This window comes from Lepidochelys kempii, chromosome 7 (assembly GCF_965140265.1).
Source record: "Lepidochelys kempii isolate rLepKem1 chromosome 7, rLepKem1.hap2, whole genome shotgun sequence".
In the NCBI taxonomy this organism is placed as follows: domain Eukaryota; kingdom Metazoa; phylum Chordata; order Testudines; family Cheloniidae; genus Lepidochelys; species Lepidochelys kempii.
In genome coordinates, this window is record NC_133262.1 from 32041280 (window position 1) to 32067039 (window position 25760).

Below are 25760 nucleotides of genomic sequence, written 5' to 3' on the forward strand. Positions count from 1 at the left end.
CTAATTCCTGGGAAACAGCTACTAGTTCACACAAAACACCTGCCATAATCAAAGATGAGCCTTGAGACTTACTCAGTTCCAGCTTTTTTCTCTGAGAAGACCCTGAGGACAAAATCTCCTTCCTTGTTAGGTTCGAAGGTGGAAGGCACAACAATATACTCCCCTGGAGGCAACTTGAAGCGTGTGCTGACTTCACGAAGGTTTATGAACTGCTCCGAGCGGGCTCGTGAGGCATTCGCCAGGAAGAAATCTCGTTTCAGGTGAACTGCAGACTGGCCTACAAACTGCCAGAGAGAGACATATAGTCACCGCCACGAGCTGGCAAATCTTCTGCTCCACACAGGCTGCTAAAGGCCCAGTACAAAGGTCTAGCCAACCACGATGTTTAAATAGTACCATAATAAAAGATAAGGAAGATCCCTGGAAAAAGGCAGAGGGTCCTTTGGAAGCACACTGGTCAAGACATTGGCATTTTGCCTCTGTGCCACATAGGTTTTCCTGCTCAAATAATGAGTGAAAATAAATGTAATGGCTGCCACACATTGAATCAAACCTCAGGTTCCCATATTCCCAGCCTGCAGGGTCTGAGAACTGCATCGCATTCCTTTGGCTAACTCAAGAGCAGTGTTAATGGGCTCTGATGGGAACTGTGCCCCTCCTTCTTAAAACAAATATAGGATGGTCCAACCCAGGAAGCAGAAAGGATAACATTAAAGAGAAAGGATGGTCCAGTGGTCAGGGTAATAGCTGAGGACTTAGGAGTCCTGAGTTCAAGACCCTGCTCTGCCAGACCTCCTGTATGACTTTGGGCAAGTCACTTAGACTCTCTGTGCCATAGTTCTCCATTTGTAAAACAGGGATACTTCCCTACCTCATAGTGGTATAATGATTAAGGATTTGGAGGTGCTCATATACTACAGTGATAGAAGCAATATAAGTACCTAAGAGATATTTAGAATAAAAATAGGACCTTAGAAAACTCACACACACACAAAATGTCATTACAGTACATCAGTTCCTGTTAATGGTGTGTCAATAGAAGAATGAAAAATTCCATAAAAGTAAGACATGCTGTTCAGACCATGATCTGGATGAATATCAAAGAACTCAGATTGTCTGGGATGGATACAAAATAAAAGCCTTGGAGCCACCTTGATCATTTCTAAATGAAGAAGTGTCTGAATCCAAAGTGAAGCCACATTATGCATCATCATGCAAGGTTATCCCTACCAAAAGGATTGATTTAAATATGCATTACCTATAGTTGGTATCTGATGAAAGAATTTCCATACATACCTCAGGAGGAACCTTTAGAGATACAAATTAGAAGTCAGTAAGTTACAATGAAACTAATGTTCTGTTAGCCAACAGGAAAAAGATAACATCTATATTTAGTTATTTACTTAGCCAGTCATCTTCTGCATTCCTATAATTACCATTTCAAGTATTTATGCTTGGATCAGAGTTTAAGCAATGGTTTCCCCTCACATCTCTTACTTCTCTTGTGTCATTGCAATGAAGTATACATGGTGTTCAGGGGCACCCATCCTTGAAGCCCTAGGTCACCTTCCCCTCCCTACTCCCCATACTGCTGTTCCTATTAGGAAGCCCTGCTGCCCCAACAAGCTGGGGTGACAGGTTAATTCATCCAAGGTACAGAGGCAGCTCCACAATGAGCTAACATTTGAAGGCTAATTATATGCAACTGAGCCTATTAATCTTATAAAGAACTGTTATTCTCAGAGGGGAGAGAGACAAGGAGGTTGTGCTAACCAGAAGCTACGGATCTCTGAGAGCACGGATTGTTACAGAGCCCATAGTTACCTCATAGACAGCAAAGCCAATGGTCTCCATGTCCTTCCCATATTGCCTTTCCCTGCGACGGTGCTTCTGCATGAGTGCCAGGAGAAAGCTGCAGCCCGATTCTCTGCTGTAGTCATCATCATTATCATCCACCTCTTCCAGTCGGATTTTAAACTGAGGATTTATCCAGAACGTAGCTGAAGGGCAGGAAGAGAAAGGAATAAATTAAACAACAAGCTATCCTTACATATTCCTGGTTGTTTTAAGGTATAGGGTATGTCTGCACTGCAATCACGGGGCGTGACTGTGGATCATCATGTAGACATACTTAAGATAGCTTTAACATATCTAGCTTGGGCACTGTTAGCAATAAAGCCATGGCAGTATGGGCTAGCTGCCCAAGTAATAGCCTAGGGTTCTGGGTGAGTTTATACACCCTATGTTGAGGCCCAGCATGCCATGGCTTCAGTACCATTGGTACCCAAGCTAGGTTGGGTTTATTTACACAAGCTGCAGTCACACACACTGTAGATTTACCCTTTGAGCCAAGAGTCTGTTAGTCCCTGAATGCGATGAAAACCTGACCACCCCAGTACAAAACAGTCACTGGAAATGGATAGACCACTATTCATGGTAATCAAAGTTTTCACTCATTCATAGTTTAAATTGATCGCAAAAGTGTAGTTCAGCAAATATACACCTAAAAATGAGCTTTCCTCGTTAACATGGGTCTCTGCAGCGGGTATGCTCAGTAAACTACAAACATTTCCTCAGGGAGCAGTGAAATTGTTATGTCTCAGTGTAAAAGTGTTTTAACAGCCAGCATCAGGCTAGTTTGATAAAATCAGGTGTTCTGGGTGGGTTAGCACTACAACTAGCACACTGGACCATATACCTTACCTGGAAAATTCCTGCAGCCTCCAGCTGTGCTCCCCCGTCTCCAGGTGCCATCATAGAGTGTTGAGTTCCACTTGCGGAACTTGCGTGCTTTCAGTGCATCTGGAGTAAGGTTACAGATCTCCAGCCGTGTGAACTCTCTCAAAAAATCTTGGAAGGACATCCTAAGGAGAAAGAAATCCAGTGAGCTCACACAGGTGTCAGTCAGAGAAACTACCGCAAAAGTTTCTCTCAAGTTGAGCTGGGTGTGAAGCGGTTTTCCTATCCCATGTACATTTTTGAGTGCGCAAAATGTTTTTCATCCCAAATCAGGATAAAATTCAATCATATTTTCACAAACTGAAAAACAAACAAAAAAAAATTCAGCTCAGGTCAAACAAAATATTTCTTTTTGGTAATTCCAAAACATTTTGATTTAGATTTTTTAAAGTTCTAGTTAGCTTAGATTTCTAAATAAAATCATCTCAGACCAGAAAAGTAGATTTTTCTTTTGACAATGTTGGAATGTTTCATTTTCACAATTTCAAAACTTTTTCCTTAACATATTTTGAGTCAGGAAATTTGTATAAATTGCCCTGTTTCACAAACAGCTTCGGTTTCAACAAATCTGCATTTTTTGGTGAACAAACGTTTCACTGAAAAATTCCTAATCAGCTCTATCCTCAAGACCCATGATGCATTTGATGATCATGTTTTATGTAGATATCAAAGCTTTCGACAGCCTCACAAAGAATAGAGATCTTTTTGTTCTACCCTGATCCTTCACCAATTCATGCCTTTTATTCCTTGCTTGTATGGTAATAATTCCCGGCTATAGTGAATCCAAGATCTTATATTTTGGATTTACTTCTTATTAAAAATCCCACAGCAAAGGAGTCCAAGCCTTTTCAAAATCTTTTTATAATGATTGGTGAAAACCAACAGCACTACTCATTGTTTCCTTGTACCTCCCCACCCACACTTTGATCTGTTATATCCATCCGTTGTCTCTTGTCCTATGTTGAGATTCTAAGCTCTCACAGGTAGGGGCCATCTTTTTGTTGTTTGTACAGTACCTAGTACAATGGAGTCCTGGTCCATGAGTAGGGCTCCTAGGCTTTATGGGAATACAAGTAAAAAATAATAATACTCTATAACATCTAAACAATATATAAAAGAAATTTAGAGGGCCAGATCCTCAGATGGTATAAATCAGTCTAACTTCATTATCTTCAGTTGAATTTCCCTGATTTATGCCAGCTGAAGATCAGCCCAATTGAGTTCACGGTGGATTTTTTTTTCTTTTTTCTTTTTGGTAGGGGAGCAGGTGGGTGGGAATATTATTTTCAGCTGCAAAGACCAATCTGTTTTGGTGTTTTTCCAAACTGACTTCATGGTTAGCTGAGTGCCACTCTCCAAAAAAGCACAAAACTGATTCCAGACAGCACTGAGATCCATTTGCAGCAAAAACATTTTCAAACATTTGCTTCATGTAGCATGGGTTTTCACTGGTAAAAATACCACTTAAGACAAATTTAAAAAAACACAGAATCTCAGCTTATTTGTGCATATTTAAAACCCCTTTTAACTTGGTCACACGAGAGTAAAATAAGGGTTAGTGCAAACTGTGCTTTCCACTTACCAGAATTCCCCATCTTCCATTTTAATCCTTAGCTGCTGTCCCACAGATGGGTCCACCACGTTCCACTCAGAAGAGCTGCAGGGGTGAAGCAGTTCATACATGCCGTGAGTCCTACAGCTTGAACAACTCACAGTAAATTAAATTCTGAAAGAAGGAGGTGCAACTCCACTGACCTGTTGGAGCTATGCCAGTTACAACAGTGCTGAATTTGGCCCATTGTGGGCAACATTATCATCCCACACTGCTCATTAGTAAGAAAAATATTATCATTACTGGCTGTAGACACATGTGGTTTGTATTCCAAGCAGTTCCTGTGCTGTTGCTCAGCAGTTTATTTCCAATTCCACAAATTGGGTGTAGGATCCAACCAAAATAATTCTGTTTTATACAGGTGTGACCCTAAGAGTACCCCACTGCCAGGTGACACGTTATTAGGATATTCACCCAAAGGGTGACATGTAACGTATCACTGGAAAACTCAGAACTCATTGATCATTAATATTATGTGTGGTGTATGTAATAGGTTCATATATCATCCTCATCACCATAATATCTGACTAACATCTGTCACACACGGTTCATTCTGTCTCTCATCCTCTCCATAGGGGAAGAATTGTGTGTGCAGTGGAATGCTTTGTCTTGGGATTTTTAATTTATTTGTTAAATGTACATGCTGGGGACTGAACAAATTTGCAATAGATAGAGCCTTTTACCTCTAGGTCACTAGTTCTGAAACAGATTGGTAATGACTAGAAGCAGTTCCTTTCTGACAGCTATTTGCCATTTATCCAAGGTCCTTATCACCTTGATTTCTAAGCAATGAGAGCCTATAGGAAGTGAATTGATACATCTGCAGTCCAATTCCTAGTGGGAAGATATCTACATCTCATTTATTATTATCCTAGTTGGCACTATTTGGTTCCCTTTTTGCCAGCTGCAGCAGTGTACAAGGACTGAACTACCCTCAACTTCAGATCTTCCTTTTAAGTCAGAGTGGAGATATGCTAGCAAGGGTTGTGTGTGGGAAGATTGACTGGTACCTAACCTATGCTGTGGAAGTTCAGTGTCTAGACCTGTCGAGCTGACACCTTCCACCAAGAATAAATTTTATTTATTATTTTCCCCCTCCAATCTTCAGCATGGGCGCTGGAACAATTTGTGTAGTGGGGGTGCTGAGAGCCATTGAACCAAACTGTAAACCCTGTATATGATGGAAACCAGTTCAAACCAGGGGCTGTGGCAGCATCCGCAGCACCCCTAGTTCCAGCCCTTATGATCTTCAAAATCTGTATAAAAAGGAATTGATCCTTACTTATCACTCCAGGCTCCAGTCCATTCCACCTCTCCCCATGGGTTTCGCATTCGAATTAGATTAACATTCCGTCCTCGGAAGTTAATCTGTAATCACCACAGATATCCAGTTAGAGATACAATAACACTGGCTTTCTGTAGTATTTATGCCTTACAGCCAGGTGCACAAAGAATTGTCATGCAAAAGACTACGATAGAGAGGAGAAAAACATAACTAGCTTTTAACATGAGAGTGCTCTGAGGAAGAAAAACTGTGATTAGCTTTAAATGAAAACAACTTTTTCACTCTGCAGAAACTGTTGTGCAGAATTTGGATACTATTGGGATGAATGCTATAGGAAAAAACCTAAAATAGATCAGATAGTGAGAAAATTATTTCTTATGACCAAGAACTGTGTGCATACATGCCACTGTGCTCCATTAATTAAGGCCCTAGCCACAATGGTATCAGGACCTTACTAGCTACAGTCATATTTAAACATCATTATAGCTAATAAGGTTCTGATTCTATTGCAGACAGTGTTTTAAAGGGGCATTTTCAGGTATCCTCAGATATAGATATTTCTCTGCAGATGTTTAGAAGCCATACATAGCAGGTAGCATTGTGCTTTAAAACTGACCAGTCTAGTTTCACAGTCTTGGTGAATCACATATAGGCATCAAGAAGTATATGAGATTTTAAAATTCTTTCGACTTTAGTAATCCAAAAGTGTTAACACATGGATTCTCTGCTCCTTGCAGTCTTTAAACCACGATTTGAGGACTTCAATAGCTCAGACATAGGTGAGAGGTTTATCGCAGGAGTGGGTGGGTGAGATTCTGTGGCCTGCGTTGTGCAGGTCAGACTAGATTATCATAATGGTCTGACCTTAATATCTATGAATCTATGATTTGTACATTGTGTGAAATCTGTCACAAGTGACAACCCAATATTACAAATGAACAAACAAACAAAAAAGGTTGCCTTATTTTTAAGGCTCAACTACAAAATACTAAATCATGCAGAGACTTTAAAGTGGTAGTTTAAAAAAAGTGAGTTGCTGGTTCAAGGGTATAGGTTTTTATTGCAGATTTATTATTTTTAACCTGACACATTCCCTTAAAACTACCAGGGCATCTAATTGCTGCAGAGGGCATGGGTAAAACAAAACTGGAGAAAGTGTGTTAATGTGCCAATCCTGCTCTGTCTCATGGGATTTAAGCAATAGTTGATGGTCACCCAATTACATCAGACAGGAAAAAAAAAAAAAGAACTCCACTTATTTTCTGCAAAGTCACAAACTTGTAACAAGATAAATGCGAGGTGGTTGTGTCACAAAGACCTGCTACAGCAGAACCACTTGGGATGGGGTGGGCAATGAGGTAGGCAATGAAACATGGATCTGCCAGTGTACTGCACCCACTCCTCTTCTGTTTGACTTACTACCTAGCCCTACAACCCCACGATAAACACTGCAGTTATGATTCTTTCTGAAGGTCTTGAAAATCCCTCCAGACAACACACAACATATTTTGTCTTTTCAGACTGCTTTATATCTGAGACTCTCAAACATTCATGATTTAAATCCCAGGACATGAGTGTCTAAGATATTATTGTTCCTACTATATAGCTGGGCAGGCTCAAGTGAAGTGACTTTTGCAAGGTCACACAGCGACAGAATTGGGAATAGAACCCAGGAGACCTGATTCCCTGTTCTAACTACTGCACAACATTCCCTCTCTTCAAACTCTTCAAGGGAGTGAAGACTGTACCTGTTTGGCTCCTGTTACCGAATAGGCATGACCCTTCACCAGCTTTTTAAATGTTACAGCCTCCATGTCAAAAGCACTGGTAATCTACGTTTAAAAAGCACACAAGAATACATGTTAAAGTTGATATTGGCTTCACCTCTGTCCCTAAAAGAAAAGACATATTAACTCATACTTAGCTTCTACACACACAGTAAACCCCAGTTCATGCGAGGACCACAGCTGAACACGTACAAATGAGCCACCATGCCACTGTTTTATTTTGTTCAGGTTTTTACAATGCAACCATCACTGTGGTGCCTAAGCAACAGCATGGTTTTTTTGGATGTGCAGCCTTGCTCTCTCCCTGTTGCTGTAGTGCAGTGTTTCTCAACTTTTTTAGGTTGGTGACCCTTCATTCAAAGTCAAAAAATTTTCCAACCCCCGCCCCCCCCCATATTTACTAAAAAAGAGTAAAAAAATTATTAATTATAAGCCCGTATAGTTGGTTTGGGTGTGTTTTCAGAGGTTGACAGAATAACTGACTTGGATGTTAAGAGTGTGCAGAGAATGAGAAAGCAAGGTTTTCTTTTCTTTAGATTGTAATAAAATATTCAACACTGTACAATGCCCCTGGATTGACTTTCATGACACCCTTGGGGGTCATGACCCACTGATTGAGAAACATTCTTCTAGTCTTTTCTAAGTCATTTATAAAATCTTTTAAAATGAATGCAGATACTCTTGAAACTTTATAGTGTTATGAGCTGGGTGAAGCATTGTTATGGGATTGAGACTGAACTCATCCTTCAATTAACAACTGTAAACATAAGCCCCATCTTAGCTTTGGTCTACACTACAGAGTTAGATTGATGTAAGGCAGCTTACATTGACCTAACTCCAAGCATCTACACTAAAACGCATGTCCCACCGATGTTACTCACCCACTACACCAACTTAATAACTGCACGTCCGTGAGAGGTGTAGCACTTAATTCATTACAGTTAGGTTGACAGAGTGTCAGTGTAGACACTGTGTTGCTTACGCCGACTGTTCCTGCATTTCAGAAGCAGATCCACAATGCCCCACACGGACAGTTAAATCAGTGCAAGCACTCCTGGTGAAGATGCACACCGCCGACACACAGAAGATAATGTGCATATGCAAAAGCTATTTAACTACTGCGGTGGCTGTACGCTGATGTAATGGAGATCAACTTAATTTTGTAGAAAGAAAAGAAGTACTTGTGGCACCTTAGAGACTAACCAATTTATTTGAGCATAAGCTTTCGTGAGCTACAGCTCACTTCATCGGATGCATTCAGTGAATGAAGTGAGCTGTAGCTCACGAAAGCTTATGCTCAAATAAATTGGTTAGTTTCTAAGGTGCCACAAGTCCTCCTGTTCTTTTTGCAAATACAGACTAACACGGCTGCTCCTCTGAAACCTTAATTTTGTAGGGTAGTCTTGCCGTTTGGGTGAGGATGTGTGTGGGGGAGAAGGTGCAACAGACAAGAAAGAAAGAGAGGAAGACAGTCTAACGGAGCAGCTGAAAACACGGTGGCTGACCCTCGGGGGAGATTTTTGGGTTAGGAGTGCAGTCTAATGAGTACTCTTGGTACTGTGAGCAAAAAGAATCATAGAATCATAGAATATCAGGGTTGGAAGGGACCTCAGGAGGTCATCTAGTCCAACCCCCTGCTCAAAGCAGGACCAATCCCCAATTAAATCATCCCAGCCAGGGCTTTGTCAAGCCTGACCTTAAAAACTTCTAAGGAAGGAGATTCTACCACCTCCCTACGTAATGCATTCCAGCGTTTCACCACCCTCCTAGTGAAGAAGTTTTTCCTAATATCCAACCTAAACCTCCCCCACTGCAACTTGCGACCATTACTCCTTGTCCTGTCCTCTTCTACCACTGAGAATAGTCTAGAACCATCCTCTCTGGAACCACCTCTCAGGTAGTTGAAAGCAGCTATCAAATCCCCTCTCATTCTTCTCTTCTGCAGACTAAACAATCCCAGTTCCCTCAGCCTCTCCTCATAAGTCATGTGTTCCAGACCCCAATCATTTTTGTTGCCCTTTGCTGGACTCTCTCCAATTTATCCACATCCTTCTTGTAGTGCGGGGCCCAAAACTGGACACAGTACTCCAGATGAGGCCTCACCAATGTCGAATAGAGGGGAACGATCACGTCCCTTGATCTGCTCGCTATGTCTCTACTTATACATCCCAAAACGCCATTGGCCTTCTTGGCAACAAGGGCACACTGCTGACTCATATCCAGCTTCTCGTCCACTGTCACCCCTAGGTCCTTTTCCGCAGAACTGCTGCCGAGCCATCCAGTCCCTAGTCTGTAGCTGTGCATTGGGTTCTTCCATCCTAAGTGCAGGACCCTGCACTTGTCCTTACTGAACCTCATCAGATTTCTTTTGGCCCAATCCTCCAATTTGTCTAGGTCCCTCTGTATCCTATCCCTGCCCTCCAGCGTATCAACCACTCCTCCCAGTTTAGCATCATCCACAAATTTGCTGAGAGTGCAATCCACACCATCCTCCAGATCATTTATGAAGATATTAAGCAAAACCGGCCCCAGGACCGACCCCTGGGGCACTCCACTTGACACCGGCTGCCAGCTAGACATGGAGCCATTGATCACTACCCGTTGAGCCCGACAATCTAGCCAACTTTCTGCCCACCTTATAGTGCATTCATCCAGCCCGTACTTCTTTAACTTGCTGACAAGAATACTGTGTGAGACCGTGTCAAAAGCTTTGCTAAAGTCAAGAAACAATACATCCACTGCTTTCCCTTCATCCACAGAACCAGTAATCTCATCATAGAAAGCGATTAGATTAGTCAGGCATGACCGTCCCTTGGTGAATCCATGCTGACTGTTCCTGATCACTTTCCTCTCATGTAGAAGGTGTTTCCTGCTATTTAATTCCCATACACAGCACCGGTCAAGAAAAAAAAGCTTCATCTCAGCCTTTTGTCTGAATTGAGAATTCTAGATTAACAAAATAGGTTATTTCAGCAATAGTGCTGGAGCTCATCCTGTTGTCATCAAATACGTAGAACCCAGTGTCATCATGTTACTATCACAGATAGCAGAGACTGCCATGTTACCGAACAGGCCCATGGTATACAGGCAATAACTCCACTGGGAAAAGGACCTCTGGCTGCCCATCATGTACAGTTGGTATGGAAACAGCAAACTAACAGCCAATGATTAAGAACTCTGTGCACTTTGTATGTGTATCTGAGCTAAGGAAGAAGTGAACCTTGCTGTTAGAAGAGCCGGTAGCGAACCTGAGACTGGTGCACACATTCGTGAGCTCCAGTAAGTCACCCGAGGGAATTCCAGTGGAGTTACTTTCTGAAGCACATCTAGATTAAGTGCAGTTTCCTACAGTATATATGCAACCATCACCACTTCACACATTTATTTGGATTGGTACAGAATGTAAAAGCAAGCCTACCCAGGGCTCTAGGCATCTTTGCCATACAAGCTAAACACTAAACAAAACTGAATACAACAATTTTCAAAAAAACAAAATGGAGATGGGAGGAGCCATGGTCCCAACCCTCAATGCATGAATCTCAGCCTTGAGAAAAGACAGGCTTTGCAATGTATGGCAGGGTGTGTATGTGCACACTGCAAGCAGTACATGAAGCGAAAGGTTAAGTGACTTTAACCTCCTGATGGTCAGTGAATCACTGGACACCAGAAGGCTTTGTTGCTATTCTAAAACATTTCTTCTAATGTGGGACTTGGGGATTTGCTGTAAATATTGATAGGAGATGCACATAACTCAGCAGCCATGATGAGTGCTCCATTTGTTTCCAAAGCTTAACAGCCATTTTGGAACAAAGCTCTGTTTTTGTTAATGAATTTGGGCTTGAGAGCCTGCCTAGGATGGGGGCCACAATGTGAGCCTGAAGGTTTATTTTCACTGCAGCAGTTAGCTTGGGTGAGTACACTCAAGTTGAGCTAATCTAGCTCGAGTGAGAGCAACCATGCTGCAAAACAACACTTGAACTACAAAGAGGGACTGGATTAGCAAAGTGATATTGGATTGGCATCTGGTTTATTATAACTCAAGCTGCTGTATCCCTACTGCATTGCTAGTTTGAGTGACAGCAACACTCAAGCTTCAACCTATACACCCCGACAAGCAAATTAGACCAAGCGTAAAGCACTACTTTCAACTCGACATAGAAATGTATATGGATGGGAACCGGGTTGTGGCAAAAATTGAGCTATACCTCAAACTAACACTGCAGTGAAGAAAAGCCCTTAAAAGTGATGTGGCTTGCCTGGCTGAGTAGACGGTTGAAGAGTCCAGCAGACACCAAGAGGAGTTTGCGTGTGTGTGCGTGCGCGCCTGTGTTTGTGCACTGAATGGTTGACAAAAGAACCCAACATGCCCGGCTAGATGCCCAGGAGCAAAGGGATCATTGAGCCACTGCCTTGTTTTGGGAATGAGCAGCCTCAAATCCCCAGCCTATTAAAATGGTCCAAGACCCACTCACCCATCATCACCACCACCAATAAGAAAAAAGTGCAGGATACCCTACAAAACAAGAACTCACGTCAATGGAGCAGCCAAGCAGAGATCCCCTTTCCAGAGCTTTCAGAATAATTTGGTAAAGGTCACTGGGGGGTTTCCGAAGCTCGTACCATTCGGTGACCCCTCCAGTGAAGTCTTCAAAGCCCTCCGAGGTGCTTCCTCCAGACAGAGCTTCATAGCAGCCATTCACCCTGAGTGAGAACGAAGAAGGCAGATAGTTAGAATTTTCCTATTGCTGTCACACACTCTGGGCCACATTAGTTAGGAAATATCCACCAGCCAAGTGCTTAGTACATCATGGCCATTTCCAAAGCAGAGATGGGCAAGCCCAGATGCTGACACTTACTTGGCATAAGCCTTCTCGAGTAGGGCACTCCAGAACTCATTGCCTTGTGCCGAGTGTACAAAAGCCAGCTTCCCATCCTTCGTCGGGAGAAGATCGTCCACTACAACGTCCACCCACTCCCCAAACTGCCAGATCTGCACAGAGGAGAGACAGATGTATGCAAACTGATGGTGAAAACAGCTATAGGTTCTAAGGTCACCCTGATCACCATATTATCCAAACACCTTCCAAAAACGCATTAAGCAACATAGTTAATATGTGGTACATGTGGTTCATTCTCTAGCTCATCTCCCCAGGGAAAGAATTGTGTGGGCAGTGTCTGGTGAGCTAGGTTGTTTAGTGTGTGTTTAGAAGTTCTTGTAAAACACGGTTTCAATTCTAGTGTAGACAAACCCATTTTGAGAGAAGAATTAATTTGTATAATAGCCCTGTGTAAGCACGGACACTAATCAACTGATAAAAATGTTTGCATTGCCAATTTTGCTGTACCCTGCGCTACTCACACTGGTGCTGTAGGATGCAAAGGCTATGAAAATGAGAAGGTCTCATGTTCTTTGCAGAGGTCTGGCAAAGTGCCCAGGCTATTTGTTACTGCTCATGCCCAAACAACTGTGCAGTAATTAAACCCCAAAACTTTGCAAGTCAAGTGATGGGGCACTAAGATTCCATTCAGTCCTTACAGGTAATGGGCAAAAAGGTCATGTAGTTGTCTGAAGCCTCAGTTCAGCAAAGTACTTTTGCAACTGCCTAACTTTAAGCATGTGTCTAATTTACCTGACTTCAGCAGGACTACTCACATACTCAAAGTTAGCCGTGTTCTTAAGTATCTTGATGAATTATTGCCCAAATGCCCTGTGAATGTGAACCAGAAATGAAATTTTAATTAATTGGCTGAGCTCATGAGGCATTACACTCAACTTGATGGCAGTTCTCTGAATGGATGTAGAATCAACTTCCAAACATTGGATCTCATTATGCTTTTTTCTCCTAGATAAAAGAACTGTCTACTATTAGAAATCTCTTCCATGTAGACTGATACTTGTATGTAGATCATAGTATAGTCACATCTAAACCATCTCTTAAACAAAATATTTTTAACTCCTTTAGTCTTAATATAAAGCATGTTTTCCAGACTTTGAATCATTCTTGTAGCTTTTTTCTGAACCCTTTCCAATTTTTCCAACCTCCTTTTTGAAGTATGGACACAAGAACAGGACATGGTATCCAGTAATGGTCTCACTGATGCTATATCCAGAAGTAACACATGTGACACAAGACATATACAATATCATGGACAAACCTTATAGAATTAAATTAAACCTTACTGAACTAAACTAAACTTTAAGGAATTAAGTTTTAATACCTTTGGAGTCCATTGTACTGAAAATGTAAATGTTTCTATGCAATTCCACCATAGTGCACAACTTCTATAGGAGGAAGGCAGGATTAATGCAATTTCTGGGAGATAAGAATTTCAAAGGACTTTTTGGGACAATGTGTGTGCAGTGGATTTCCTAGGAAATACATGGGGGTGAAGGGAATGCAAATGACCCCTCTCGAATCAGACTTTTTTAAGCTGCATTTTGAGCAGAGACCCATTATTTGGCTGATTACCAATTAGTCTTTTCAAAAACCCAAACTGGATAAATAAGTGAGTCTCTTGGGAGTTCTTGTTCAGAGCAAAGGGTGTGATGAACTTGAAATCCCAGGAAAACACCCGAGTGGAGGCTGAAGGACTGTTCCATCTAGAGTCGCTGTTACAGTTGGGATGATCTCTGGTAAGCTTATCAGCAGGTATATAAGTTCTTTTATTGTTTTTAATATGTTTTCTCTGTATTGCTTTTACCTTAAGAATAAAATGTGCTTGCTTAGGAGGAGCGGTGTGGTAGCTTAACTGTAGTAACTACACTGTTGACCATCGCTGAAGAGAAGGCAAAAGAAGCCTGCTTAGGCAGCCTGTCTTTTGATGGGGATATCACAGGATGGTCAAGGGACTATGCAGCGTGGAAATAACCTGGTCAGAAGGGAGAGAGAGACGTGTCTTCACCCAACAGAGCCAATGGATAGGGAGCTATAAGCCTAAAGTGGGTGCTCTTGCTGGATCACAGAGGGGGAATACATATGCAGTTGCCCTGAATTGTGACAATACCATCTCCCTACTCCCACTTTGTAGTCTCCTTCTTATACATTGAAGGACTGTGTTCATCATCTTAGCTACAGTATCACACTGGGAACTCATGTTATCCTGTGACCCCTAAGTCCTTTTCAGAGTCACTCTTAAGTGACTTATGGCTTGTCTACATTTCCCGCTGGATCAACGGGCAGCAATCGATCCAGCGAGGGTCAGTTTATCACGTCTAGACAAATCAACCGCCAAATGCTCTCCCATCGACTCCGGTACTCCACCAGGGCAAGAGGCGCAGGTGAAGCAGATGGGAGAGCATCAGCCGTCAACTTACCGCAGTGAAGACACCACGGTAAGTAGATCTAAGTACCTCAACTTCAGCTACGTTATTCACATAGGTGAAGTTGCGTAACTTAGATCGATCCCCCCAAGTGCAGACCAGGCCTTAGACTAAGTCCTATTGAAAGTCAGTGGGAATGCAGCTCCTTAGTGGAGTAGAGGGATTTAACAATATTTGATATACATGCTTCCTAGGAAAAAAAAAATCTCCTCCTTGTTTCTGCTGCTAGAACTGTAGCAAACTTTGAATGCAGCCTGCTATGATAGCGAGATCTTCCATTATCTGATTTGATAGAGTGTGACATCTGCTCACAGCCGCCGGGTACTGGTTGAATCAAAACACTGCAATGTCATCCTCTGCCATCCATGAAGTTTTAAATGCACAGCTCGTGGGACTGGAAAATAAGGTTCTGTAGATATCCAGCTAGTTTGGACATGTGATCAGTAACAGAGCTGGGTGTGGTTCAGTCACAATGCACAAGGGAGGTACAATTTTAAAAACAGTAGAGAATCAGACCCACATGCCTTGCACATTGTGCAGTCACTAACACTTGTGCCAAATATTCCTACTCTTATTTAGCAGCATTTTACAGCTTATTTAGTATCATTCTGCACCAGAGTAAGGAACAAGATGAAGAGTCAGGCTCTTTTTTTTTTTTTTTTGGTGGTTAGATGGCCCCCATTGCTGTAGTATCTGTGCACATCACACTCAATATATTTATCCTCAGCCCTTGAGGTAGGCAAGAACTATTCTCCTTATTTTATAGAGGGAGAACTGAGGCACAGAGAAATTAAGTGGCTCACCCAAGGTCACACAAAATCTAGGGCAGAACAGGGTCTTGAACTGAGGTCTCCTAGATCCTGTGTTAATGCCCTAACTACCTGACCATCCTTCCTCTCACAGTCCTGTTATGAAGACCTCATCTTGGCCAACAACTGGAGATTGAACTGGGGACCACCACAGCTAAAAGCATGCGTCTCTAGCATTTGTGCTAAAGAGCCAGGTTCTGTAGCTGTGGGCTAATACAGAATAGGCTTGGGGTAGGGGAAGGGAATGGGTGACCCTGTGTGTTAATGCACTCATCTTTCACCAGTGGAGACTGGGGAAGTTTAAATGAGTTTGGTGGTTTTAACTCAGCCCCTTGTCAACATATTGTCCAGATGAGAAAACACACCCTAGTCTGTGCTCAGAAGAGAGTCAGAAATGGTATTTAAAGGGTAGATAGCTGCATTTCAGAATACAAGGACGTTGGCAGAGCTGCTTGCTGACTGGCTGGGATGGAACAGACTGCTGCAGATCAGGACTGAGGTGCACTGGCAGAGTTGGGGAGGGAAGAACATACACTATACAAGTAAGCATTGCTCTCACCAGAACTATTGGGCTCCCTCTGTGGGAAGCACCTATTCCCTTCAAATGTTTCAACTGTCAAAAACTGAATTTTCAGTTTGTTTTCATGAGAATTCAGAATAACTACTTCACTCTTCAGGGTTTCTACACTGCTTAGTCATTGCAGCAACTCAGCCCACAGAAACTGGCCTCTGTCCAGATCAGTTTAACTGTTAGGACCAAAATGTGATCGTTCAGTTCAAGGCTGCCCAGAGAACAAGTACAAATTCTTTATAATCAGCCTGGTTTCATTCCCCAATGGTAAGAACATCTAAGAGGTACCTAGAAAGGCATCAGTACATTTGCAGTTCCTCTGACATGCAGAAAGACCACAGATCAAGATTCCAAGCTTTTTATTTTATTCAAGTGCCCCAGAAATATCATGATCCTGAAATTAGTCGGTCAATTTTAGGGGTTTCTAAGGTGCCTAACACATGGTATATTAAATTCCAGCCTCCAATGAAGTCATTGGACACTTAGGTAATATGAAGGTGCAGAGAAGGTGCTAACCCTCCAATTAAAGACCAACAATTCTATAACGTTTATATTAAAATACTTATAAAAAGTTTTAAATTCCAGTTTTCCAAGTAGAAATGCCACAAAATACATAACTGTCAAGTCATGATGCAGCTGATATTTGCCAAGGCAACAACACAAAATTGTCATGCCAAATTTCTACCTACATTAAATATAGGAAATTTATTTTATAAAGTATCCTGGTTAGATGATCTGGTAAAGAACAAGAGCAACACATACAGCATTTTATATCTGAAAAGTGCTTTACATAATTAGGTAATTAATCATTAGGGAATTTAAATTAATGGATTTTAAGGCCAGAAGGAACCATTAGATTATCTAGTTTGACCTCCTGTAGAAGATAGGCCGGAGTATTTCCCCTTCACCCCTGTATTGAGCCCAGTGACTTATGTCTGACTGAAGCAGCTCTTCCAGAAAGGCATTCCAGCTTGATCTGAAGACTGCAAAAGATGGAGAATCTGCCATTTTCCTGGCATGTTTGTTCCAATGGTTAATCATCCTTACTGTTAAAAATACGTGCCTTATTTCTAACTGGAATTGGTCTGGTTTTAGTTTCTTGTTCTTCTTCTAACAAGACACTGGTTCTTGTTATGCCTTCCTCTGCTCGATTAAAGCCCCTTTTAGTACCCAGTATTCTTCCCCAGGAAGAGACTTACACATTGTGATCAAGTCACTTCTTCATATTCTTTTTGATCAACTAAACTGATTGAGCTCTTTAAATCTCGCACTGAGATTGTTGTCAGAACTGGTATTAGTACCAAGCATTCCTGGCTCCCAGTCCTGTATTACTACAATAGCAGCTACTGGCTTCAACTGAGATCGGGGACGCATTGTGCTAGATGTTGTACAGACACAAAGACATAGAGGAAGTGACTTGCCCAAGGTCACATGGCAAGTCAGAGGCAGAGCCAAGAACAAAATCCAAGTCTCAAAGGCCCAGTCCAGTGCCCTATCCAGTAATTTCCACTGCCACTTGTGGTTCTGTGTTCAGACTGTGCTTCTGCCTACATGGGCCAAACCTAAATGCAGATAATGTTTGTAATTTCTCTTTATTTGGTCCCTTTTGCGCCTAGTGTCAGGCTTGCCTCCAACCCCACAGCATCTTCCCTCCTTTCCCAGCCTGGCACTCCCTGCACAGGATGGGTGTAACCGTGATGAATAACGAATCAGCTTTGCAACTGCAATGAAATTCACTTGGCCTTGGGCTTTACCCCACGGGCATTGCTCAGTGGTGATTAAACCTACTGGTTTACTAGCCAAACAAATATTTCTTGGTTTAGATAGAGATCAGCGCAATTTTCTTCCTGCTAAATACACATGTAGAGCACTACGCCCAAAATAAATAACAGTGCAGGTAAAGCAAAAATAAATAAATGACATTAGTGTTAACTTTGAATTCCTGCTGAGGATGGAGAGCTGGAGCTGCAGCACAAAGGTAACCACTAGAACCATTGTCCCAACAGCCACTGGCATTGCACCAACAAGGTACAGTTTGTTTAGAACTGAAAATGTGCTCAGTGCTGAACAAAGGCAAAACAAAAGTCTCTTCTTAAAGAGCCAACAATCTAACAGGCAAGAGGGAGAGAGAGTAACGATACCAGTATATGCAGATTTATACCTGTATAACCATATCCACACCAGGCCCTGGTCTACACTAGGAGCTGAGGTCGAATTTAGCAGCATTAAATCGATTTAACCCTGCACCCGTCCACACGACGAAGCCCTTTTTTTTGACTTAAAGGGCTCTTAAAATCTATTCCTTACTCCACCCCCGACAAGGGGATTAGCGCTGAAATCGGCCTAGCCGGGTCGAATTTGGGGTACTGTGGACACAATTAGACGGTACTGGCCTCCAGGAGCTATCCCAGAGTGCTCCATTGTGACTGCTCTGGACAGCACTCTCAACTCAGGTGCACTGGCCAGGTAGACAGGAAAAGGCCCGCGACTTTTGAATTTCATTTCCTGTTTGGCCAGCATGGCAAGCTGCAGGTGAGCGCAGAGCTCATCAGCAGAGGTGACCATGATGGAGTCCCAGAATCGCAAAAGAGCTCCAGCATGGACCGAACGGGAGGTACGGGATCTGATCACTGTATGGAGAGAGGAATCCGTGCTATCAGAACTCCGTTCCAGTTTTCGAAATGCCAAAACATTTGTCAAAATCTCCAAGGGCATAAAGGACAGAGGCCATAACAGGGACCCGAAGCAGTGCCGCATGAAACTTAAGGAGCTGAGGCAAGCCTACCAGAAAACCAGAGAGGCAAACAGCCGCTCCGGGTCAGAGCCCCAAACATGCTGCTTCTATGATGAGCTGCATGCCATTTTAGGGGGTTCAGCCACCACTACCCCAACCGTGTTGTTTGACTCCTTCAATGAAGATGAAGGCAACACGGAAGCAGGTTTTGGGACGAGGAAGATTGATGATGATGATGAGGTTGTAGATAGCTCACAGCAAGCAAGTGAAGAAACCGGTTCTCCCGACAGCCAGGAACTGTTTCTCACCCTGGACCTGGAGCCAGTACCCCCCGAACTCACCCAAGGCTGCCTCCTGGACCCGCCAGGCAGAGAAGGGACCTCTGGTGAGTGTACCTTTTTAAATAGTATACATGGTTTAAAAACAAGCGTGTTTAATGATTAATTTGCCCTGACATTCGCGGCTCTCCTGGATGTACTCCCAAAGCCTTTGCAAAAGGTTTCTGGGGAGGGCAGCCTTATTCCGTCCACCATGGTAGGACACTTTACCACTCCAGGCCAGTAGCACGTAGCCGGGAATCATTGTAGAACAAAGCATTGCAGTGTATGTTTGCTGGCGTTCAAAGAATATCTGTTCTTTATCTCTCTGTGTTATCCTCAGGAGAGTATATCATTCATGGTCACTTGGTTGAAATAGGGTGCTTTTCTTAAGGGGACATTCAGAGGTGCCCGTTTCTGCTGGGCTGTTTGCCTGTGGCTGAACAGAAATGTTCCCCGCTGTTAGCCACGGGGAGGGGGGAAGGGTGAGGGGCTCACCACGCGGTGAGGGGAGGCAAAATGCGACCTTGTAACAAAAGCACATGTACTACGAATGTAATGTTAACAGCAAGGTTTACGGTGAAAGAGTGTACCCATTGTTCTATAAAATGTGTCTTTTTAAATACCACTGTCCCTTTTTTTTTCTCCACCAGCTGCATGTGTTTCAAGGATCACAGGATCTTCTCCTTCCCAGAGGCTAGTGAAGATTAGAAGGCGAAAAAAACGCACTCGCGATGAAATGTTCTCTGAGCTCATGCTGTCCTCCCACACTGACAGAGCACAGACGAATGCGTGGAGGCAAACAATGTCAGAGTGCAAGAAAGCACAAAATGACCGGGAGGAGAGGTGACAGGCTGAAGAGAGTAAGTGGCGGGCTGAAGAGAGGGCTGAAGCTGAAAGGTGGCGGCAGCGTGATGAGAGGAGGCAGGATTCAATGCTGAGGCTGCTGGAGGATCAAACTAATATGCTCCAGCATATGGTTGATCTGCAGGAAAGGCAGCAGGAGCACAGACTGCCGCTACAGCCCCTGTGTAACCAACTGCCCTCCTCCCCAAGTTCCATAGCCTCCTCATCCAGATGCCCAAGAACGCGGTGGGGGGACCTCCGGCCACCCAGCCACTCCACCCCAGAGGATTGCCCAAGCAACAGAAGGCTGGCATTCAATAAGTTTTAAAGTTTTAAACTTTTAAGGTGCTGTATGGCCTTGTCCTTCCCTCCTCCACCATCCCACCCGGTGCTTCCTTCCTCCACCACCCCTCCCGGGCTACCTTGGCAGTTATCCCCCTATTTGTGTGATGAATTAATAAAGAATGCATGAATGTGAAGCAACAATGACTTTATTGCCTCTGCAAGTGGTGATCGAAGGGAGGAGGCGGGGTGGTTAGCTTACAGGGAAGTAGAGTGAACCAAGAGGGGGTGGTCCATCAAGGAGAAACAAACAGAACTTTCACACCGTAGCCTGGCCATTCCTGAAACTGGTTTTCAAAGCTTCCCTGATGCGCACCACGCCGTCCTGTGCTCTTCTAACCACCCAGGTGTCTGACTGCGCGTAACCAGCAGCCAGGCGATTTGCCTCAACCTCCCACCCAGCCATAAACGTCTCCCCCTTACTCTCACAGATATTGTGGAGCGCACAGCAAGCAGTAATAACAGTGGGAATATTGGTTTCGCTGAGGTCTAACCGAGTCAGAAAACTGCGCCAGCGCGCTTTTAAACGTCCAAATGCACATTCTACCACCATTCTGCACTTGCTCAGCCTGTAGTTGAACAGCTCCTGACTACTGTCCAGGCTGCCTGTGTACGGCTTCACGAGCCATGGCATTAAGGGGTAGGCTGGGTCCCCAAGGATACATATAGGCATTTCAACATCCCCAACAGTTATTTTCTGGTCTGGGAATAAAGTCCCTTCCTGCAGCTTTTGAAACAGACCAGAGTTCCTGAAGATGCGAGCGTCATGTACCTTTCCTGGCCATCCCATGTTGATGTTGGTGAAACGTCCCTTGTGATCCACCCGTGCTTGCAGCACTATTGAAAGTACCCCTTGCGGTTTATGTACTCGCCGGCTTGGTGCTCCGGTGCCAAGATAGGGATATAGGTTCCGTCTACGGCCCCACCACAGTTAGGGAATCCCATTGCAGCAAAGCCATCCACTATGACCTGCACATTTCCCAGGGTCACTACCCTTGATATCAGCAGATCTTTGATTGCGTTGGCTACTTGCATCACAGCAGCCCCCACAGTAGATTTGCCCACTCCAAATTGATTCCCGACTGACCGGTAGCTGTCTGGCGTTGCAGGCTTCCACAGGGCTATTGCCACTCGCTTCTCAACTGTGAGAGCTGTTATCATCTTGGTATTCTTGCGCTTCAGGGCAGGGGAAAGCAAGTCACAAAGTTCCATGAAAGTGCTCTTATGCATGCAAAAGTTTCGCAGCCACTGGGAATCATCCCAGACCTGCAACACCCTGCAGTCCCACTGGTCTGTGCTTGTTTCCCGGGCCCAGAATTGGCGTTCCACTGCATGAACCTGCCCCATTAGCACCATGATGTCTGCATTGCCAGAGCCTGTGCTTTGTGAGAAGTCTGTGTCCATGTCCTCATCACTCTCGTCACCGCGCTGACGTCGCCTACTCGCCCGGTTTCACTTTGCCAGGTTCTGGTGCTGCATATACTGCTGGATAATGCGCAAGGTGTTTAATGTGCTCCTAATTGCCAAAGTGATCTGAGCGGGCTCCATGCTTGCCATGGTATGGCGTCTGCATAGAAAAAAGGCGCAGAACGATTGTCTGCTGTTGCTCTGACGGAGGGAGGGGCGAGTGACGACATGGCTTACAGGGTTGGCTTACAGAGAATTAGAATCAACAAAGGGGGTGGCTTTACGTCAAGGAGAAACAAAAACAACTGTCACACAGAATGGCCCCCTCAAGGATTGAACTCAAAACCCTGGGTTTAGCAGGCCAACGCTCAACCCAATGCTCAACCCACTGAGCTATCCCTCCCCCCGGTATTTCAGGCAGGACTGAATCTCCATTCAAGTTTTCAAGGTGCCCCTGACAGACCTCACCGAAACGACTGCTGGCCGTTGATTTCACGGAGGGAGGGAGTGGGGAGCAAATGAATACAAAACAAATCTGGTGTATTTCTTGTTTTGATCCACTCCATCTATCTTTTACATCTTTGGCTGGCAGCAGACGGTGCTGTAGGACTGCTAGCCATCCACATCTCCTGGCTGCTAGGCAGAAGATGGTACAATAGGACTGCCGGCAGGACTAAAGAGAATGACCTGGTTGAGTCACTCCTAATTTAGTCCCCGCGCCCATGTCTGCCCAGGCGCTCCTGACCGACCTTACCGAGGCGACCAGGAGTACCTCGGACACGATGATGATGGTTATCAGGCCTGTTGCACCGTCTGCTGCCACAAGGCAATGGGTTGCTGCTGCTGTGTAGCAATGCAATACCACGTCTGCCAGCACCCAGGAGATATAGGGTGACAGTGAGCTGAGCGGGCTCCATGCTTGCCGTGGTATGGTGTCTGCACAGGTAACGCAGGAAAAAAGGAGCGAAACGATTGTCTGCCGTTGCTTTCATGGAGGGAGGGCCTGATGACATGTACCCAGAACCACCCACGACAATGTTTTTTGCCCCATCAGGTACTGGGATCTCAACCCAGAATTCCAATGGGCGGCGGAGACTGCGGGAACTGTGGGATAACTACCCACAGTGCAACACTCCGGAAGTCGACGCTAGCCTCGGTACTGTGGAAGCGCTCCGCCGAGTTAATGCACTTAATGCACTTAGAGCATTTTGTGTGGGGACACACCTAATTGACTATTTAAAAACGATTTCTAAAAAACTGACTTCTATAAATTTGACCTAATTTCAGAGTGTAGACATACCCCAGGACTTGTACGCTTCAGCTATATCAGTTTAAAACTGATACAGAAAAAGTGGTACAAAAAACGTATAGACAAAGTCCTAATACAAGTGCCCTATACAAGTTGTTCTAAGGTCTTTGCTTACTGATGATGACATGATTTCTTGCTTCCTACCAGCTTCAAGACATGCATTTCTCATCAGTAACTGAGCTCTTCAGGCTGCCAGAGACCTCTGTGTCTAGCAGGTAACAAGTTGCTACTGATTTCTCTCTCTCCAAAGCCTCTTAACAAAATTAGGCCAACACCTTTCCACCAAGGTTTAATGTTCTACCCCTGCCTGCAAAACCCTGGGGGAAGCTTGTCCTACATGTGATCCAATGGTTTTTAAGGTTATAACTTTTAAAAGGTGCCAATGAACATGATACAAAATGGGTATCACACAGCCTGATAGGAACCTTTTTTTGGTCTATACATTATTTTCACGCATACACACACTTTTCACTTGGGCATCTTTGGGAAAGATACCAATAGTCAAGTGTTATAGGGAGGGCTGGCCCTTTAAGGGGAGTTGGCCTCAGGTCTATCTGTACCTAGTTATCTGCCTCATATGTGATGGGTTTGGCCCAGTGGTTGGCCAGCAATCATGCAATGGTAGTTCAGGGGGTGGGGCTTCCTATAAGAGTTTTTCCTGCTTCAAAGAAGGGGAGACCTCTCTGAAGAAGCCCAGAGTAAGCCTGGAGAGAGATCTGGGCCCTGATGCAAAGATAAAGAGGGAGAGAGACCTGCAGGGGATACGGGGTCAAAGTGGGACAGGGAAGGAACCTGCTGGGAGCTACCTGCTGCCAGGGCAGGTAGCAAAGCCTTTAAGAAGGAACTGGGAGCTCAGGAAGGGTGAATTTAACTGCTGAGTTTGGAGAAGAAGGCTGGGAGATTCTAGCTTTGAGTTAAACGGTTATTTTGTATAAAATAAACCAGACCCCAGAAGGGGAGAGTAATCCAAAAGCAGTTGTGGCAGTTTTACTGGGGAAGAAGGTAAACTGAGGGAGCAGCAGGGTCCAACACCAAATGAGGTGAGAATTTCTTACATCCCAGCATCTCACTTGTTACGAATTATATCTGATAGGTCACGCACAAAACTGCTGCGAATTATACCTGATAGGTCACACACAGTTCGAATCTAGGCTGAGGCACATGAACAAAGTCCACAACTGCAGAGTTCCCAAAAAACACCAAGTTTATTACCCTCGAGCATGGTGCCCCCCTGCTAGCCAGGAGGGGACACAGAATACAGATTATGCAAAGGTTATATACCGCTTAGCAAAGCATGTTGCCCTTGTGCATCGGAAACCTTAGCCAATAAACAAACCCTTTTCTTATCTACCACCTATCCCTGCTTGGTGCATTCCTCGTGCTAAATTAGTATGTTAATTACACAGCATGGTCCTAAAGCAATGCATCAGTAACTTTTATTATCAGGATGGGAGGCTTCACATCAAAGGCCAAGAGATAGGGAGTTAGGGACAGACAAAGAACAGATACCGGGAGTCAAGGCAGGCTGGAGACAAGGAGGAGGATTTTCACAGGAATGCAGTATCTAAGGAACACTCCTCCTGGTGCATGATGTGCTTGCTTTTAGACAATGGTGGGTCCCAAACCAAAATGGAATCACATGTGCTAACTTTTCCTTAACACACCTGGAAGTGGAAGATGCCAGCATATCCATTCTGGAAGCTCTGCCCATGGGGGACCACTCGATGGAGGATGGTATCATTCAAGGTGAGACAAGCAATTGCAGCTAGGAGCCAGCAGTCACCTGAATGAAGGCAGAAAGAAAAGTTAGTCAAGAAAGTTCCATTTGCACCAAGGATGGAAAATAACACTCCCGTTTCTTCAGCAGAGCCTAGCTGCATTGGATAAATAACTGCATGGTATGTGGCAGTCACATTTTATTCTCAGGAGAAAAATTAAAAGGTGCAGGCCGCAAACATAGTAGAGCGCAAGATTTCAGGCTTGCACGTTACGGGAGCCATTTGGCAACTCAGGCACCCACTGGGGAGAAAGATATTTGCATAAACCACACACCAACTCTTGCAGCTAACCAGAACTAGCTGTGCAATCCCCCATATGAGTCAGAGCAGCCTGGGGCTCCCGCGCAGACATTCTCCTCAGCCTTCTGCTGCAAGTTCTCACACATCCTCACCATTGTTTTCCAAGGCTGCTCATTCTAAATTTTGCTGCTGATTTGCTCTTCTCACTTATGTGGCACCAAAAATATGGCAATGCTGACGATGAAAGGGATACTCTGGGCTTTAGTCTGACTCCGCAAAAGTCTGATATCCACTTGGTTTTTTAGACCAAAAGTGATGGAAGCCCCCTTGGATTTTTGCACTATGGCTGTTACTTGGCAGAGATACGAATATCCAAGGTGAACGGCATAAGGGAAACAACCATTTTGGCCCTCAAATTTACAAGCTGCCTAAAACTCATAGTTCCATGTAGATGAGAGGAGAAATTTCCTTCCACTGGAGCTCCTGCCCCCTCACAGTTTGATCAGGTACCTCATAAGTTACAGTCCCCAAGCAAGTTTATCCAGTTCTCTGTGCACTTTGCACAGGGTTTTTGCTTGGGTGTTGGGGGAGGTGAGATCCTGTGCTGGGCCAGAACTCACCGCCCAGGAGAGAAGAGCTTTAAACAACCCTTGTGATCCTAAG

The 25760-nt window shown here is 44.1% G+C and overlaps 1 protein-coding gene across 1 annotated transcript in view; it reads right to left on the reverse strand.

Moving 5' to 3' along the window:
• Positions 1 to 25760, reverse strand: part of CAPN1 (calpain 1) — a 54289-nt gene that overhangs the window by 9004 nt on the left and 19525 nt on the right. Inside the window, exons 5-14 of the mRNA XM_073351855.1 lie at positions 24744 to 24862; positions 12280 to 12413; positions 11956 to 12124; positions 7385 to 7468; positions 5634 to 5719; positions 4322 to 4396; positions 2704 to 2864; positions 1825 to 2000; positions 1297 to 1308; positions 73 to 284 (exon numbers count right to left, since the gene is read on the reverse strand). Of these exons, the coding sequence (XP_073207956.1) occupies positions 73 to 284; positions 1297 to 1308; positions 1825 to 2000; positions 2704 to 2864; positions 4322 to 4396; positions 5634 to 5719; positions 7385 to 7468; positions 11956 to 12124; positions 12280 to 12413; positions 24744 to 24862 (1228 nt within the window). The remainder of the gene's footprint in view (positions 1 to 72; positions 285 to 1296; positions 1309 to 1824; positions 2001 to 2703; positions 2865 to 4321; positions 4397 to 5633; positions 5720 to 7384; positions 7469 to 11955; positions 12125 to 12279; positions 12414 to 24743; positions 24863 to 25760) is intronic.